At 36.3% G+C, this 18,565-nt stretch overlaps 1 protein-coding gene across 1 annotated transcript; it reads right to left on the reverse strand.

Moving 5' to 3' along the window:
- Positions 1 to 1,018: 1,018 nt before the first annotated feature.
- LOC125646304 (coatomer subunit alpha-like) lies at positions 1,019 to 17,733 on the reverse strand. The gene is made up of 29 exons (XM_048872538.2): positions 17,602 to 17,733; positions 14,745 to 14,858; positions 14,528 to 14,601; positions 14,342 to 14,422; positions 14,124 to 14,200; positions 13,518 to 13,627; positions 11,345 to 11,560; positions 10,992 to 11,127; positions 10,051 to 10,284; positions 9,880 to 9,946; positions 9,713 to 9,788; positions 9,539 to 9,621; positions 9,298 to 9,437; positions 8,308 to 8,393; positions 6,989 to 7,127; positions 6,435 to 6,597; positions 6,055 to 6,201; positions 5,747 to 5,936; positions 5,566 to 5,661; positions 5,086 to 5,304; positions 4,283 to 4,375; positions 3,876 to 4,063; positions 3,391 to 3,596; positions 2,797 to 2,983; positions 2,226 to 2,336; positions 1,979 to 2,140; positions 1,548 to 1,660; positions 1,345 to 1,426; positions 1,019 to 1,249 (listed from the first exon to the last, which is right to left on the reverse strand). The coding sequence occupies exons 1-29, from the start codon at positions 17,639 to 17,641 to the stop codon at positions 1,190 to 1,192; spliced, it is 3,690 nt and encodes a 1,229-aa protein (XP_048728495.1). The 5' UTR covers positions 17,642 to 17,733; the 3' UTR covers positions 1,019 to 1,189.
- Between the last annotated feature and the right edge of the window lie 832 nt (positions 17,734 to 18,565).

The following is an 18,565-nucleotide window of genomic DNA, read 5'->3' on the forward strand; positions in this document are numbered from 1 at the left end:
TTATAACAAATTATTTGTTATAACAGATTAGTAATTTGTTATAACAAATTACAGATTAGTAATAACAGATTAGTAATTTGTTAAATTAATAATCTGTTTTAACAAATTAATAATCTGTTTTAACAAATTAATAATTTGTTATAACAAACTAAAAAAGATACTGCTGCGGCCCTAATATGCTTCCGTAGATGAGGCTCCAATTGCTGGAAGATGACTATGTTTCTGTTTAATTACAAGCAACGGTACTACACCTCCGCAATCTTCATTTAATATCAAGACGGTTGTTACACCAAAGAAAGCCATTGTGGAAGAAAAGCGTAGTAAATGTGCAATAATAATTTGAAATCAAAAATTTAATGATTCATCATGGGAAAGAAGGCAGTTTTTGAAAAAAGTCATTGGAAAAAAAATTCTGGTAAACCTTTGAAAGATTCTAACTCATGATCTACACCTTGTTGACCTACTGAGCTGAGAAATGTATCATTGCTATTTATTTACTATTTTTATTTTGAAAGAAGTCGGCCATTATGATGTTACTCCATTTTAAAGATGCATCATCTCTTACATGTAGCAAGTTTGATGACTTATGTAAGAGGTGGACCATTCAAATGTCCAAACTGCAATCTGTACTCAAAGCGAACATCAAAGATGTGCACTATACCAAAAGACACTTAAGGTAGTACTCTACATCGTCATAATGGCTGACTTCCTTTAAAATCATGGATGAAAAACATCGATATTAGCAATATTTGACTTTTCCTTTTCCATTTAAATACCTTGTCGAGTAGCTCAGTAGGTTAGAATACCGACTGCTGACCTGTAGGTCGCAGGTTCGAGTCCAGCAGGGGTTTTAATTTTTTTTCAGATAACCTTCCACTAAAACTACTTTTTGACAAAATAAAGTAAATTTGAAAATTTTCAACTTCAAAATATTGTTGTACATATCCTCCACTTTTCATCTATGTCAAATTTCTCTGGTGTAGCATACCTCCCTAACATTACATTTGTAAGTCAACACTATGATATGACATAATTTAATAAAACAACTCAAAGTACATGAATATCACAACAATTGCAATTACACCATATTAACATAAAATAGTCTTTGTACAATTCTGAACTGAAGCATTATCTGTCTTGTCAACAGAATCACATATATTTCCATCACACTTTCACATTGTCATCTATTTCACCTGAATTGTATGGGGCTAATTCGTAAACCAATGCAGTCTTTTCCTATCTCTGTCACCTGAAATCACAATTGATGCTTCTGTGTAAAACAAATACCTGGTAAAAGTGAAACTCTAACCTTGTTTATGAAAGGTACATGCAACCAAATCATACCTGTGTTACTCTGCAGACTTCACCTTTGAACTCGGGTAAATAACAAGCTCCGCTGAGTTGGCACTTTACTACAGGTTTTCCTCTGATAAAAATTTTAAAAACCCAGAAAACATGAGCAGCTTTTCAACCACATTTATGGTACATATTCTCAGCTGTCACAAACCCACCTCCTATAAAAATCAATTACTGCACACTTTACATACCTGTATATGGGAACATATGTGGCAGCACAGATGTCAAATGGATTGTGTTGGTCGTATTTCACCTCATGAGCATCTGTAGGAGTTTTCTCACAAGCCGACAAAATCTTTCTGGTCTACAACATGAATATAAATACTTTAGTACATGTACTCTGAAATGTGCCCCCACAAGACAGAATCCATATTCATGTACTGGTGACTCAAGATAACTCAAAGTTCGAGGGACCTTCATGAAAATTCAAGAGATCTCAAGATAGAAGGTTGCAATAAATCTGGATATTACAGATCTGCCAAGGTTAAGATTTTATCATACAAGTTCATACTCGTGACACCAATTCTTAACATACTATAAAACTAGTGAAATTCATATCTGACAACTGATTTCTCCCCCAAAATTTTTCAACATTTGTCTCTAGGTATCATTTCCTACAAACCTGTGTTGCCACGTCTGGCTTGGGACCTAGTTCTAACAGCCGTCTGGCAAATGAAGCAGCTGTTTTGAAGTTCTTGAGTTTAAAGAAGAGATTTAATGCAGTCCTTAGTGTTAAGATCATGTGTATCGGCTGGAGGTTGCAGTGGGTGAAGTAAGCCGCCATCTGCAAACAACATCAAAGTATGAGAACCTCGAAATTCAAATTGCTAACACAACAACAACAGAACAAAACTAAAATCAGCACTAACCTCACAAATTCTTTTCTGGTCATCTAATGTGGCTTTTGGTAGTTCTTTTCTATTTTGTTCCATTGATAAACCCACAATATATTCTCTACAAATCTCCACTAACTGCTGAGCCTACAAGAAACGATACCAAATTCTAAACATCTGCATAAATCAGACTCAGAGAGGACTTATATAGGCAGTGCCTGCTGTCCAATCCTACTATGAATTATCATAACAAAATACTGTTTAAATTGAATAAATCAGACATAGCATTGATGACATATCTATGGTTTCTTTGCTGAACATGCTCTTGCATTCAGACAATAACAAGATTTGTTTGTGAATTTCAATGCCCTGGTAGTGGTATACTTCTGCACATCACTTCATCTGGGTCCATCATATACTGTACATAAAATCCAAGTCTTAACATTTGGAATATTACACAATCCAGTTTCTTTGAAACGACAAACCTTAACGGAATGGATAGTCAGGCACAATCAGATGAACAGACAGTAAGATGGACAGAGAGACAAGGAGAGGTTCGTTAGTAGATGTCACCAGTCATTAACTGGATTAATGAACCTATCCTTACCTCTGAGATTTCTTGTTTGTTGTCCACCACTAGTAATGGTACACTGAGTAGAATGCTGCGGAATTTGTCTATGGCCTCGACGAACTTCCCAGTGGTGGTCATTTGGTAGGCTACCTGTAGCTGCTGTACCAAGGTATTCAGTTTCAGCCCCACTGCTGGCATGCCTGCCCGGGCCCCTGCTTCTTTCCTGTATCAAACAAATCTCATTGTTATATCGACAGGCTTCAATATCTCATTGTCATATCAGCAGGCTTCAATATCTAATCGTCCTATCGACAGGCTTCAGTATTGCCCAATGTAATACTTACAAAATCTCAAATAAAACACTTATCATAAAACTTGCCAGATTTTAACCTCCAGATAAATAAAAACAAATACATATAAATATACATTTCATTTGGACTGAAACATATGATTTCATCAGTCGAGAATATGTTAACAACTGTGGGTATAAATATCACTATGAAATACACTGCGACATCCATAGCTGACATCTCTTCTCTCCAAAATATTCAATACACAACATTTCTTAATCAGAACACTAAATACTGCATTGCTGACTGTCTACTGAATTTTGGGTGACCAACCACATACCAGTTTCTGTGTGGATACCCAAACAGCGGAGGAACTGAGGGAAGTCCCTGATAACATGTCCGAGATCTGGTGTACGTCTGAAGGAACAGCTGTTTGTATGTGTCAAACTGCACTACTCCCACCTGATCGTGTAACAGACGCATGGCTGTCTCAAAGGACCCAGCAAGGACGTGATCCACAGGTAACTGAGAGTTATTGCACCAAACCTGGAGAGTAAAATCCATTTCTGCCCCTTTTAATAAGATCTTAAACACTATCATGGATCTGCAACATACTGCTACATATATATATGTACAATTACTTAATACAAAACCCGCACATAACAGGGATGAAAAATTAACGTGATTCAAAAACAAATGATAATTCAAACTTTTTAAAGGCCATGAAATAACAGCTATATTTTTAAAGTTCACGGATGTCGGGACCAGTGGTACAGTTAGTGGTAGTCATATGGTTTTCACATAGACAATATGCTGTGAACTGACCTGAGTTTGACTTGTCCCTTTGGTGGGAGGTACAAAGAATCCCTCCTCACCACCCCCTATGGCTGCTGGTCCCATGTCAAGGTCAGGAGGAAGTTCAAGGTCATCATCTCCAACATCCCAGCCACCTCCCTCCTCTGATGCTCCAACCAGAGCCTCATCGTCCAAGCCTTCCCCTCCAAAACCTCCCTCTACAACAAAATCAATTCATCTGCTTTGTTAGGAATTCTCAGTTTAAATGACGACTATACAGAAATAGAAAACATTTCTACAGAACCACACTCCATATTTCTTAAAAATACACATTCTAAAGATTCTAAGATTTTTCGTTGTAAAACTGTGTTTTCCAAATACTGCAGCTGTACAAATTCCTCGTGTTCCTTTTGATTAAAGAGATTGTGTCACTGTACCATCATCCAGTATGAGATCAGCATCATCCCCCCAGCCCTCCCCAGCACCATCCTCAATGTCCACCGCTGCTGCTGCCAGACCAGTCCTCTTCCCTACAAACACAATGCAGTTTATCAAAAACAAACTTGAGAAAACCAAGCATATACATAAATTCTGTATGGAAAAATAAATATGAATGAAAGAATTCTAAATGGCAAAATGGTCATAAAAAACAACATTGTTTGCTTTTTGTATAAGACAACAGGGTGAATTTTGAAATATTTTTTTTATACATAATTCACACTATACAACAAGTAAAAAATTCTGCTTTGTTCACTTAATCAGACGGTGTAAATGAATATTTCACAATTCGTTAAACTTTTGAGCTATTATGTTCTACCTCCTACAGTTCAACTAATGCACTATTTGTCCTATCTATTCTGCAGTAAAACTCATCAGTTATTTTGGCCCTATCTATTCTACAGTTAAACTGATATAAACTTATTTTTGCCCTATCTATTCCACATTTAAACTGGTCAGTTATTTCTGCCTTAACTATTCCACATTTAAACTGGTCAGTTATTTCTGCCCTATCTATTCCACAGTTAAACTGACCAGTTATTTTTGCCCTATCTATTCCACAGTTAAACTGACAACTTATTTTTGCCCTATCTATTCCACATTTAAACTGATCAGTTAGTTTTGCTCAATTTATTCCACAGTTCAACTGATCAGTTATTTCTGCCCTATCTATAGTTAAACTGACCAGTTATTTCTGCCCTATTTATTCCACAGTTAAACTGAAGAGTTATTTTTGCCCTACCTCCAGCATTTCCAGTTGACATGGCTCCCTCAAAGAATCCCTTGGTCATGGTCAACAGTGGCCAGTTGCTCTCCTGTTGCATGATGGGAGCAGGTGGTTGTAGGAGCTGGGCCTGAGGGAAGAGGTCAGGAATCTTTTCATTTTCACCAAAGCCCTCCTTCAGCTGTTCTGCCTCCTCCTCGAGGCCATGAGTGGCGGCTGTCAGATAGGCCAGGGATTCTAAGGGAAGAATTTATTTTGTATAGCAATGCTGTTCAATGTTGCTTCCCCAAAAGCATGTTTGAACTGTATACACCGAGTCTAAACACAATGTCAAATTTTTCTAGCTACAGGTTACTTAAACATTTTTTCTTTAATGTTACATTCAAGAACTTCTAACACAATTTCATATCAAAAAGTCTAACACATGGACACATCTCATGGATGACTAACTTAAAACGTATATTCTATACTTTTATACTCCAAAAAAAGCAATCTTACTTTGTCCAACTCCCTTTAGGATTTTGACTTTCTCTCCCACATCTCCCAGATACATGGCATTCTGGAAGTGACCACTGGTGTCTTTCCGGATCTCAGCTGCAAAGAATCGTTGTCAAGTATGAAATCAAAACCAGTCATGCAAATGATAACCAATTCAGAACACACTTTAATGATTTCTCACCAATTTTCATCATTTTTCTGAGTTTCTCCAGGTTTCCTGTGATGAGGTAGAGAAACGAGAGCTTGTCAAAGTTTTTGGTTCTCTGGTACGCCATCTCTACCACCTGATGGTTCCCCTGTAGAAGCGCCGCCTCGCCCAACTTCTCCCAGCATGCCTGGTCATCAAGGGCACGAGCTGCCTCTAGCGCAATCTAGAAATAAGATTTCAATCAAGGAAACTTAATCTTTAAACAAATTCATGCATCCTTCTCGCCTTTTGTTTTGGCTAATAAATTCAGAAAATCGGTAGTTTCAAAAGTAAAGGTTTACCTCAATGTTTCCACATTCTAAAGCAAGTCCAAAGCGAGTCTTTTCATCCTTGACAAAGTGGAGTGCCACTTCAGGGTAGCCCTTTTTCTGTAGGTAGGAGATGATGGACTGTCCCACCAGCTTCGCATTCCTCACCATGTGTAGCACCTACAATTTACACCCTCGTTTAATGTGATTGTGGATAAATCCAAACACAGACCCTGTAGATTCCATATTTACACACAAACTCAAAATATACATCCACTCCAAATTTTATCATTTGTATATTACCAATAGTAAGTTGTACGGAAACTAACTAAGCTTTCACATTCTCATGACCTGATGGAGAAAGTCAACCTCATTTCAAACAGACGGCAGAACAATACATTGGTAACACGCACCTCTTCATACTTCCTGTTGACCAGTGCCAGTTTGAATTTGAATTCTGTGGGGTCGATGGACAACACTCTAGGTCTGACCTCCCTGTCCAGACAGAATACGCTGTTCCCCTTAATCCGGGTGATGTAGATCGGAAGGTCCAGCGTACGGATAATACCATGGTCTCTGAAGTCAAAAGATAAATCTAGGTGTCATTTTATTTCTATCAATGTGGTCTGTCTTTCTATATCTAAGACAAGTGTGAAAATCTTGATACCCTGGTCAAATACTGTGGTTTCATTGCCTCTCTAAGGCATCAAAGTTCATGGTTTTGCCTCATACATACATTTATAGACACACGTCCTTTCTCCTTTTCCACTTAATGAAATGAACTATTTGTTGATCATTTGATATTTCTTGTTTAAGCTTGATTACGGAAACTACAAAACTGATTGTTCAATGAATAATGATGAAACCATAAAAGATAGACACATCCCCTGATCACCTGCATGTATTTGATGTGAATTCTGCTAGTATACACAAGCACCCCACACTGATCTATACACAAATAACTTACCCATTAGTCAGGGCATATTTGATGTGGTTGCTGGTGGTGTACACGAGCACCCCCGATTCGTCCCAGGCGCCACTCTTCAGTTTAATGTTCTCGTGTATAGTACACAGACTCTCCAACTTCCTGTTACAGATTGTGATCACTGCAAAACATAAGAAAGTAAACTCAGCAAGAACCTCAGACGAAATCTTGTTTATCCTTCACATTCCACAGCTTAAAGGGACTGATTCACGATTTTACCCAAAATTTTGTTTTTCACTTTTAAAGATCAAAATCTACTGTCTAATGTGTTTGAAAGATTTCACATGAAAATTAAGGTTATACATCATCACAGAAGCTCATTTTAGAGAGTTTATCATTTGTTTTGTAAACAAAGATTGTGGTATGCTATTGTTTACAAAATTTTCAAAAGAAATGGATATCGATCTAAGTATTATTATATCTTTCACATTTCAAGCATTTTTGGGGTGAAATGTGTCATCTAAAAGTTAAAATTTGTTACTATGCAAAATTAAGATGCATTATATTGCAAAATTAATATTTCACTTGTTTGTTTGTTTACATAAAAAGACTCGAGTCTTTGTTTACATAACACATATTTAAGGCTAAAATATTACTTTTATTCTTGCATTCATAAGGTCAAAATTTTGGCTCTCAACATTAAATGAGCTATATTTCTAATGTTTAACATCAAAATTGAAAAATATTTTTATCAAAAATCGTGAACCAGTCCCTTTAAATTACAACGTAAAGATATCAGCTTTTCATCTCAATACTTTATTTCACATCTCAAGGTGTGGATTCTTTTCAAAACTGTAAAAGTCCTTCAAATTCAAAAGAGGTTATATAACTATGAATATTTACATGCCCATAACCACGTTTTACACACACATTTACTGTGCTTGTAACTACGTTTAACATGCCTGTAACCACAATCTTTATGTATATTTAATTTGTGTGTAACTAAATTCTACATGTATATTTACGTGCCTGTAACTACATTCTATATGTATATCTACATCCCTGTAACTACATTCTAAATGAATATGTATATCTACGTGCCTGTAACTACATTCTATATGTATATCTACGTGCCTGTAACTACATTCTAAATGTATATCTATGTGCCTGTAACTACATTCTATATGTATATCTACGTGCCTGTAACTACATTCTAAATGTATATCTATGTGCCTGTAACTACATTCTAAATGTATATCTACGTGCCTGTAACTACATTCTATATGTATATCTACATGCCTGTAACTACATTCTAAATGTATATCTACGTGCCTGTAACTACATTCTATACTTCTATTTACCATGCTTGCTGATGAGAGCCACATGTGACATATCAGAGGACCACACAACAAACTTCACTTTAGAAATCTTCACTGTTGCCATCGATCTGTCAAAGAGAACAATTTGTTTGAATAGAGCTCACCTACAGTACAACCACTGAAGAACGTGTCGTACACTGTGACACGAGGTGTCTAGATTACCCACCTACAGTACAACCACTGAAGTACGTGTCGTACACTGTGACACGAGGTGTCTAGATTACCCACCTATAGTACAACCACTGAAGTACGTGTCGTACACTGTGACATCAGGTGTCTAGATTACCCACCTACAGTACAACCACTGAAGTACGTGTCGTACACTGTGACACAAGGTGTCTAGATTACCCACCTACAGAACAACCACTGAAGTACGTGTCGTACACTGTGACACGAGGTGTCTAGATTACCCACCTACAGTACAACCACTGAAGTACGTGTTGTACACTGTGACATGAGGTGTCTAGATTACCCACCTACAGTACAACCACTGAAGTACGTGTCGTACACTGTGACACGAGGTGTCTAGATTACCCACCTACAGTACAACCACTGAAGTACGTGTCGTACACTGTGACACGAGGTGTCTAGATTACCCACCTACAGTACAACCACTGAAGTACGTGTCGTACACTGTGACACAAGGTGTCTAGATTACCCACCTACAGAACAACCACTGAAGTACGTGTCGTACACTGTGACACGAGGTGTCTAGATTACCCACCTACAGTACAACCACTGAAGTACGTGTTGTACACTGTGACATGAGGTGTCTAGATTACCCACCTACAGTACAACCACTGAAGTACGTGTCGTACACTGTGACACGAGGTGTCTAGATTACCCACCTACAGTACAACCACTGAAGTACGTGTCGTACACTGTGACACGAGGTGTCTAGATTACCCACCTACAGTACAACCACTGAAGTACGTGTCGTACACTGTGACATGAGGTGTCTAGATTACCCACCTTTTCTGCTGTACATCAAACAATGTCACACCATCAGCATCTCTCAGGAGCAGACAACCTGTTCCAGCGTAAAAAATGTCATCACAATTGGGGGCTTGAACCTTCTTTGTGATTTCATTCTTCAGATTTTTGACCACGATCTATAAACAGAAAGCAATACTAAAGTGTGCTCAAGAAGCCTCATTTGTGGGTCTTGACTGAACTGTTACTAAATTTTCTGAAGGTCTGGTATGAAACTTACATTGTGGGTTCTATCCAGAACAGCAAACCTGTTCCTGGCCACCCACACAGCTGAGAGACCCGATGACCTCTTTCCCTCAGGAGCTAGAGTAAAAGAAACCACAAATATTTCATGTTTTTCTTTTTCATTTGAATGTTCAAAAAAAAAAGCTAAAAATAACTTGCACACACTCACCATCTGGGTTTTGCGAGTCTGATGATTTGGGCAGGGCATATAAATCATATGTTGAGTTCTCAGCATTGCTAGCTCGCTGAAAACAACAATTACATAATTAATATAATCAAATTTTTATTCCAGGAGTAAACACTTGTTTTCAGTTTCTTCTTAGAACATATGCTTACTGTGCAGAGAATGACAGCGTTTTCTGCCGGGTTGTAGGACATGCTGAATACAGGGTTTCTACTGCCTCTGAAAGAAAACAGGAAAATAAGTACCAAAATCTCCTCCATAAGCACATATAGAAGTCTTTACACTAGAAATTGTTACACACGACAGGAGTTTACTAATCGTACCCTCTGAGCTGAATGAGGGGGTTGTCCTTTGAGGTAGAGAAGTCCAGCTTTCTCAGGTACCTGTCCTTTACGTAGTATAATATGTTATTGTGAACCGCGTAGGCGGGGCGTTCACGTTCCAGCTTGTAAACGATCATACCACTGTCATGTCCAGCAGCAAACATGTTCAATGTCGGATGTGCAGCCATGATCCAGAATCTGTCATGTTCTCTTCTGAATGTCTGAACACCAGTTCTAAGAAGAAACCCCAAAATTCTTAATTAAACCATTTCCTCACTTTAATATACAAAAATATATCTGAACAAGTTTCACACAAGAAATTTCATTCTTTCTGGCTAGCTTCTGGGGCCCCATGGAGAGGAGGAGGTATCCTTTTCGATTATAAATTAGTACATTTGATCTCCTTTGCGATGTTTTATAGCCTTCCCTTTTCCTTCCCTCACCTTGTCCTTTTCTTCTTATACCTAGTTTTTCTATGTGCTTATTGCTAATCCAGAAAAACAAACAAGAATCCATCTTTGAATAATTGTGAATCCACATCTCATGTTTAACAGTTCATACATTTGTATCGTGTAGTGACAGAGCAATGTAAAATTCATAGGAAAGCATGCACCTTTGGTTTGTACCAATAATGACACCTCCTTAAGGAGCCCAAAATTTGATACATTGTTGGGTTTTTTTCTTACTTTATGACTGCAATAAGGATATCAGTGTTATAAAGAATATACCTTTTTTGAATAAAATTTCACAATGGAAACCTATTGGTTATTTTTGTCTCTAGCTTATCTAAATAAATGCTGATGAACCAATTTTCAGAATCTTCCATCTACTGTGAGCTGCAGACATTTGATCTTTCTACTTCCTTTTTCTAAAAGTTGCTACTTCACATTGAAACAGAACTTTTTTATTCAGCAAGTTACGATTTAGTGTTTTTTGCTCACCTTTTACTCATGTCCCAAACCCTGATGCTCTTGTCTTCAGAGTTACTGAGGATGAGTTCCTGCCGGGGGTGGAAGAGACAACACGACACATTGTTGTAGTGACCGCGACATGTGTCCACCTCCCATGCCTTGGAGTCTGTCAGAGACACAGATAGATACAGTCAATTAATTCACATGTTGGTTTTCAACATTAGGATACAACACTCAGGATTTATCTAGCTTTGAAATTGCACACCTTACAATAAAAATTGAGCAGTGGATCAAGTTTTTTTAAAAGAAGTATATATCTGAGAATAAAAGTGTGAGATATCAAATAATACTATACAGCATCGTGCTCATATCGGGTGTCATACCATTCATTCTCCAGAGCTTGACTTGTCTGTCATCTGCACCGGACACAATCAGAGGAAGGGTGGGGTGAAAGGAGGCCCAGTTGACGCCTCTGTCGTGTCCCTCCAGGACATGCTTCACCACTGTGTCAGACACCCCAAACAGGTCCGTCTGTCCGGACCCCTTAATGCGGTCCTCGATACCCCCAGGGCCGGGAGAAACATTCTTCTTTCTCAATCCTGTTGAAGATTTATATGAGTTGCTGATGGCTATAGGTGGAGGAAAAGGAGCATAGCAAAGATAAGCAAACAGAAAAGAACTCAGTATGAGGACCCATCACCAGGCATGAATAAGCCAATTCAACTCAAGTCAGGCATGAATAAGCCAATTCAACTCAAGTCAGGCATGAATAAGCCAATTCAACTCATCTGAGTCAGGCATGAATAAGTCAATTCAACTCATCCGAGTCAGGCATGAATAAGCCAATTCAACTCGAATCAGGCATGAATAAGTCAATTCAACTCATTCGAGTCAGGCATGAATAAGCCAATTCAACTCATCCGAGTCAGGCATGAATAAGTCAATTCAACTCATCTGAGTCAGGCATGAATAAGCCAATTCAACTCATCCGAGTCAGGCATGTATAAGCCAATTCAACTCATCCGAGTCAGGCATGAATAAGACAATTCAACTCATCTGAGTCAGGCATGAATAAGTCAATTCAACTCATCCGAGTCAGGCATGAATAAGTCAATTCAACTCATCCGAGTCAGGCATGAATAAGTCAATTCAACTCATCTAAGTCAAGCATGAATAAGCCAATTCAACTCATCCGAGTCAGGCATGAATAAGTCAATTCAACTCATCTGAGTCAGGCATGAATAAGTCATTCAACTCATCTGAGTCAGGCATGAATAAGTCATTCAACTCATCCGAGTCAGGACATGCTATAAATTGAAAATTTTGAAATAGTGTGTATAACAAATTCTTTTTCCATTAAATAATACTGTGTATGACCACATGATAAAGATAAGCTTTCAATCTTTTTCTAGGAATATCTGAAAGTTACTTTCTTGAGTACTGAATTTCTATCCATGATTTCAACATGTTATTCAAAGTGTCAGAAATCAAAGAATGTATAGTAATTAGAAGTGTCAGAAACATTAAAGAATATATTCAATATGTGTTTATTAAAGTAATCAAAAGCAAATAGTAAATTAAAAATTAAGGTAAAGGTGCATAATTGTGAGCAAAAACTAAAATTAGTCAGTAGAATTGTTATGATATACTAGTACAGTGACATCCCTTATTAAGTTCATGTTTAAGAAGTTAAACCGCTTCTCAAGTTGGGGCCATTTCTAAATGATGTTTTCATTGGATTACACTGACAACTTTTACTACATATTTGACTGTGACAAATGAGAAACATAATAACAGGATTCCACTGTATCAGAAAACACACTTCCCATCTACAATGTCTATTAAACCAAAAAGCAAATACAGAAATTTGCCACTCAGAAACTCTCATTACAACAACGTCAAAATTCATTATGATATGTAACTGCGATTTTCCAGACAATATATTCAAGTTTACAATATAAAAATAAAGGTAAAATACACTGTTGATTATAAGTTTTCTTAATAATCACTCAACAATACATAATTTTACAACATTACATTTAACAAAGTTTATAACCTTACAGTCACAATGGTAATGAATGTACAACCATACTATTGAAATAGAAATGAACATAAAGCCATACTATTTAAACAGAAATGAAAGTACAGTCAAACTATTCAAATAGAAATGAAAGTATAGCCATACTATCTAAATAGAAATGAAAGTACTGCCATACTATTCAAATAGAAATGAACATAAAGCCGAACTATTTAAATAGAAATGAAAGTACAGCCATACTATTTAAATAGAAACGAAAGTACAGCCATACTTTTTAAATAGAAATGAAAGTATAGCCATACTATTTAAATAGAAACAAAAGTATAGCCATACTATTTAAATAGAAACGAAAGTATAGTCATACAATTTAAATAGAAATGAAAGTACAGCCATACTATTTAAATAGAAATGAAAGTACAGCCATACTATTTAAATAGAAATGAAAGTACAGCCATACTATTTAAATAGAAATGAAAGTACAGCCATACTACTTAAACTGAGATGGAAGTAACACACACCTGAGATATCCCACACCCTGACTGTCTGGTCTAAGGATGCCGACACAATAAGATCCTCCGAGGGGTGGAACTGAGCGCACATCACAAAATGACTGTGTCCCGCCAACACACTGTACAGAAAAAAGAGACAGGTGACATTACATACAGACTGTTACTGAAGACATCACATCACAAAATGACTGTGTCCCGCCAACACACTGTACAGAAAAAAGAGACAGGGGACATTATATACACTGTTACTGAAGACATCACATCACAAAATGACTGTGTCCCGCCAACACACTGTACAGAAAAAAAAGAAACAGGTGACATTATATACAGACTGTTACTGAAGACATCACATCACAAAATGACTGTGTCCCGCCAACACACTGTACAGAAAAAAAAAGAAACAGGTGACATTATATATAGACTGTTACTGAAGACATCACAACACAAAATGACTGTGTCCCGCCAACACACTGTACAGAAAAAAAAAGAAATAGGTGACATTATATACAGACTGTTACTGAAGACATCACAACACAGAAAAAGAAACAGGTGACATTATATACAGACTGTTTCTGAAGACATCACAACACATGCTGTCTAAAAGTTTCTCCTTACTTTACACAAGTCCTGGATTGCCAGTTCCACACCCGGATTGTCTGGTCATCTGATGAACTAAGAATCCAGGGGTACTCCTATACAAAACAAGGTCAACATTTACATTCCTGAGTAATAATTATAGTGTTGCCCGGTCATTTGATGAGCAAGGTAAACATCTAACAATTAATTATAGTATTGTAACAGTATGAAGAAGATGACTTTCTGACAAATCTTACGTGATGAAAGTAAGTGGTTCTGATGTAGTCCTGATGGCCAAGCAAAGTAAACAAACATCTTCTCTGTTTGTAGTTCCAGACCTGTCAATAGAACATGTCAATCAAGCTGTCAAATTACAGGAGACCTATCAGATCATGAGCATAATTAATACCAATCTTAGAATCAAGGAAATTGGCTGATCAAACCTTGATTTTGTAATCGTCTCCACCAGATACAAACAGTGGCTGCTGGGTGTGAAAGCAAATACCCCTTACAGGACCTGCAAGAAAAGCACAAAATTGTCAATACAAACCTGAGTTTAAATATATCTGGCATTCCTCAATCCTTGCATCATAAAGTTCTAGTTCATTTAAAATAGCATAAAATGCTTTCAATTCTACATGAAGTGCTGTATGTTCTTACCATCATGTTCATCAAATTTGTCTATAAGCGTACACATCCGGTAGTCCCACAGCTGTATAACACCATTGAACAGGCTGGTCAACACCCATGGTCGCTTTGGGTGAAAGGAGAGTCCTACAATTGAAAAATAAAAGATTATGAAGACATGGATTGTATCTCATCAGTTTAAAGTTATTTCCTTCAGTGAAATGAAAACTTAGAAATTATACAATATATTTCAAGATAAAGTACATGATCTCTTCTCTGTGCCTCATACATCAGAATAATTACAGACATTATTTCCATGTCAATCAAATCAAACAGATTCAAACTAAAAGGTCTGGTTCAAGAATCGTACCAATTCATGAACATGATGAAGTATATGAATTGTCAAGATTACTAATTCATTGAAAACTCATGATCACCATTTCAGGCTTTTTCAGCTTCTGGCAGAAGCACTCCAGAAGCCCACATCACAATCAAGGAGCCCACATCACATTCAAGGAGTCCACATGTTCTTTTGATTCATAGTAAATTTTAGTCAGTAGCCAAATCCCTTGCCTTTTTTTTTTTTTTTTACACAATAATCAACAGCCATTTAACTAAATTGACCAATCATTTTCTTTTAATTCCATCTTTTTTTTTAATACTAAATGATCAAAGACTTAACTTGAGGTCCCCACAGGAACTAATCTAGACTAAATTCACTACCAAAATTTAGCAATTTTCCCCATGAAAAAAAATTCCCCTTCAATTCTTTAATTTTTCCTATCATTGAGTCCCAGCCAAGCTTAAAAAGAGGTAGAGACAATAATTTCATAGATCTTTTCAATTATACAATGTACTTCCTTTATTTTGTTCCAGATCATGGTTTTATCCAGTTTTTAGATGTTACTACCAATTTCATATTTAATATGCAGTTATAAGCTTCCAGAGAGAAGGGGTTGGGTGAGGGAGGGGCACCCTCAGATTAAAAGGGAAAATTTTACCTGTGGAAGGTGAAATATTAATTTTTTTGTCAAAGGGGGAAAGGTACCCTTTACCAGTAGTAAAAAGAATCTTGATAAATCTCTGCAGATGCAAGATTTTTGTTAAATGCTATTTCTGTAAATCCACATGGGTTATGAAAATGCTTAAATATCTATTTTTATTAGGACTTTAAACCCCAGAGCCTACTAATACTAGCATAGAGCAGGGCTCTGTCTGGCACCCGACAGTCAAACATTCAAACTTATTTTTCCTAATTCCTCAAAAAGGATAGTTTTCCCTAAAACCTTGGTCAATCTCTGCTCTATGTGAGCAACTGTATGTATGAGCAACTGTATGTATGATATTTAGACACCCGGAGGTAAGTTAACGGCACAAATGGTAAATCAAGAAATAAAAGTCATATAACAGTTGGTTTACAGTAAATAAAGTGCAAAATGTTTTTTTTAAAAAGGGATCTATATGTTTCCTATAACGATTCACTGTTTTGTGGCAGGAGAGTCCAATGAATGATGATTCTAGGCAGGGTTTGACATTTACCTTTTTGAGCACTAGACCAGTTGGGCTACTTAAATAATTTTTACTAGACCTGACCTTACATCCACTAGTCCTGACCAACTTTCCAGAAAAAAACTAATAGTTTCTCCATATTTAAATACAATGACAAACGTTAAGTTTGAACTAAAATGTATTGTCTAAAAAAATCTTTAGTCTCATCATTCAATTTGATGCTTTTATTTTCAAACACATTTTCTGTTTCTTTAAATTCTACCCGGTACGGAAATTCTTTAATTTTTTTTTAATTTCCATCGCATAAGCCCTGTTTACGATGCAATTTATTAATTTGATAAGCACTTTCTTATGTTTAATTCACTGGTTTTTTTAAATAAAAATTAATTCAATTTATATCTATTTATCCAAATCATAGCTTTACACACATTAATAACATTGAGTAGATGTTGTAAAACATCACTTTGGACTGTGACTTATTTATTAGAACTAGAAATAGAGATTATGTCATCATGCAATTCAAAATTGCTCGCAAACTCTTTACAGTTATTTACTTGAGAATAAAACATCTTATGGTTTAAAATAAAGTTTCTTGTTTATCTTTTCAACACGACCAGTCGGACTAGTAAATTAACATTTTACTCAACAGGACCTATCGTGTAGTAGACTTAGATGGCCGGACGTGCCTTAGTGTCAAACCCTGCTAGGACAAATTACCATATGTATCTTTAGAGGTTTGGATTTCCTGTTTGTTTGCGAGTGGTGATCTGTCTAGTTCTGCTGGCAGTATAGATATGAGGGAATCAAAAGGTACAGCAACGCTACTTTTAAAAACAATGACCATGTCTGCGACACCACTGCTTGTTTTGTATTTATAATCTTACTGTATACATAACAAACATTTCCAATTTCTGTTCATGTTCTGAATGATTGAGGTCCCACACACTGCAATGTTGCATTTTTTATCAACTGTCGACATAATATTAACTTACAAGTCAACTTAATGAAAATTTCAAATATATAAATTGGGGCCGTTTGAAATGAAATTCGAACTGAACTGAAATAAATCTTGCACACCCCCGTCCAAGCTTGATTATGGAAAGTCCCCGGCCCGGCCTCGAGACCAACTGGACCAGGCCTAGGGTAGATTAGTAATGATACAAAATAATAAATGTGTCATAAAATTTGCTATTAAGTTGAAATGAGAAATAATGAAAATCATATGTAAATATTCATAAAAAAAAAAATACGACGTAATTACGGTATTTATTTAATTGTATTTTATAAATGGTCAGAAAATACAGAGGTTTTTCGAGTTAACCGTAAAACGTCAACAACTGATATACACCTGTCTTTTCTTTTATTTGTGTACTGATCTTACCTTTGACTCTTGCGGATTTTGTTTCAAACTTCGTTAACATCTTTTCCGTCTGTTTCTCTTCTTTTCTGCCGGGTGGCAAGCTCCACCGTGGACAAGAAAAATGGACGATGACACGTAACCGGAAGTTGTGATTTAGATGGGGATAGGATAAATCTAGTATCAATTTTGTTTTAGAGTTACACATTTTAAAAATTGTACAATATGTTAGAGGTATTCTAGAAATGGTTATTACAATGTTTATCCATATTTTCATATTCTTTTGTGTATTTGAGCTTTTTAAAGGACAGAATAAAGATTAGATAATGTATAATTATATAAAAATATCACGAAAGTCACAGGTGCTTGAGGACAATAAAGACACTGAAACACCTACCCCCACCCCCGAGAATGTTGACCCCCGTGTCTTTTGTGAATTTTTACCGATTATTCGTTTATGGTATATTTTTGGTTCTATTCTATGCTACAACTCCGAAAACAAACGGAAAGCGGTATTTTTTAATAAAATATTTTCGGTGTTTTAGCATTTAGACCTATATGTCATAGATATATGGATCGAGCGCCACATTAACATAAACTCAAATAATTGAAGATATCTTCAATTATTTGAAGATATCAATTCATTTGATGCGCGCAATAATTTGATTAAAGATCTCATTAATTATTCGGCTGAATTGATGCGCGCTTTAATTGAATAAATGATATATTCAAATGAATTAATGATATCAACAATTGAATTAATGCGCGCTACAATTCAATATTGAAGAGAGCAATAATGCGCGTATTAAATAAATTGATGAGAGCAATAATTGAATTGATGCGCGCATTAATTCGTTTGATGAGAGCAATAATTGATTTAATGCGCGCATTAATTCAATTATTACTCTCTTCAATTGAATCTTTAAATGATTTGAAAACAACAATGCTTCTTTTAGAAAGAGCAACTACATAACTAAAGATATCTTCA

Source organism: Ostrea edulis, chromosome 6, assembly GCF_947568905.1.
Source record: "Ostrea edulis chromosome 6, xbOstEdul1.1, whole genome shotgun sequence".
Lineage (NCBI taxonomy): Eukaryota > Metazoa > Mollusca > Bivalvia > Ostreida > Ostreidae > Ostrea > Ostrea edulis.

Coding starts and splice junctions, on each gene's coding strand:
- LOC125646304 (XM_048872538.2), bottom strand. CDS start 17,641: ATGTTAACGAAGTTTGAAACAAAATCCGCAAGAGTCAAAG. Junction 14,423..14,527: donor GAGACGATTACAAAATCAAG/GTTTGATCAGCC, acceptor TTCTATTGACAG/GTCTGGAACTACAAACAGAG. Junction 5,305..5,565: donor CCTAAAGGGAGTTGGACAAA/GTAAGATTGCTT, acceptor TTCTTCCCTTAG/AATCCCTGGCCTATCTGACA.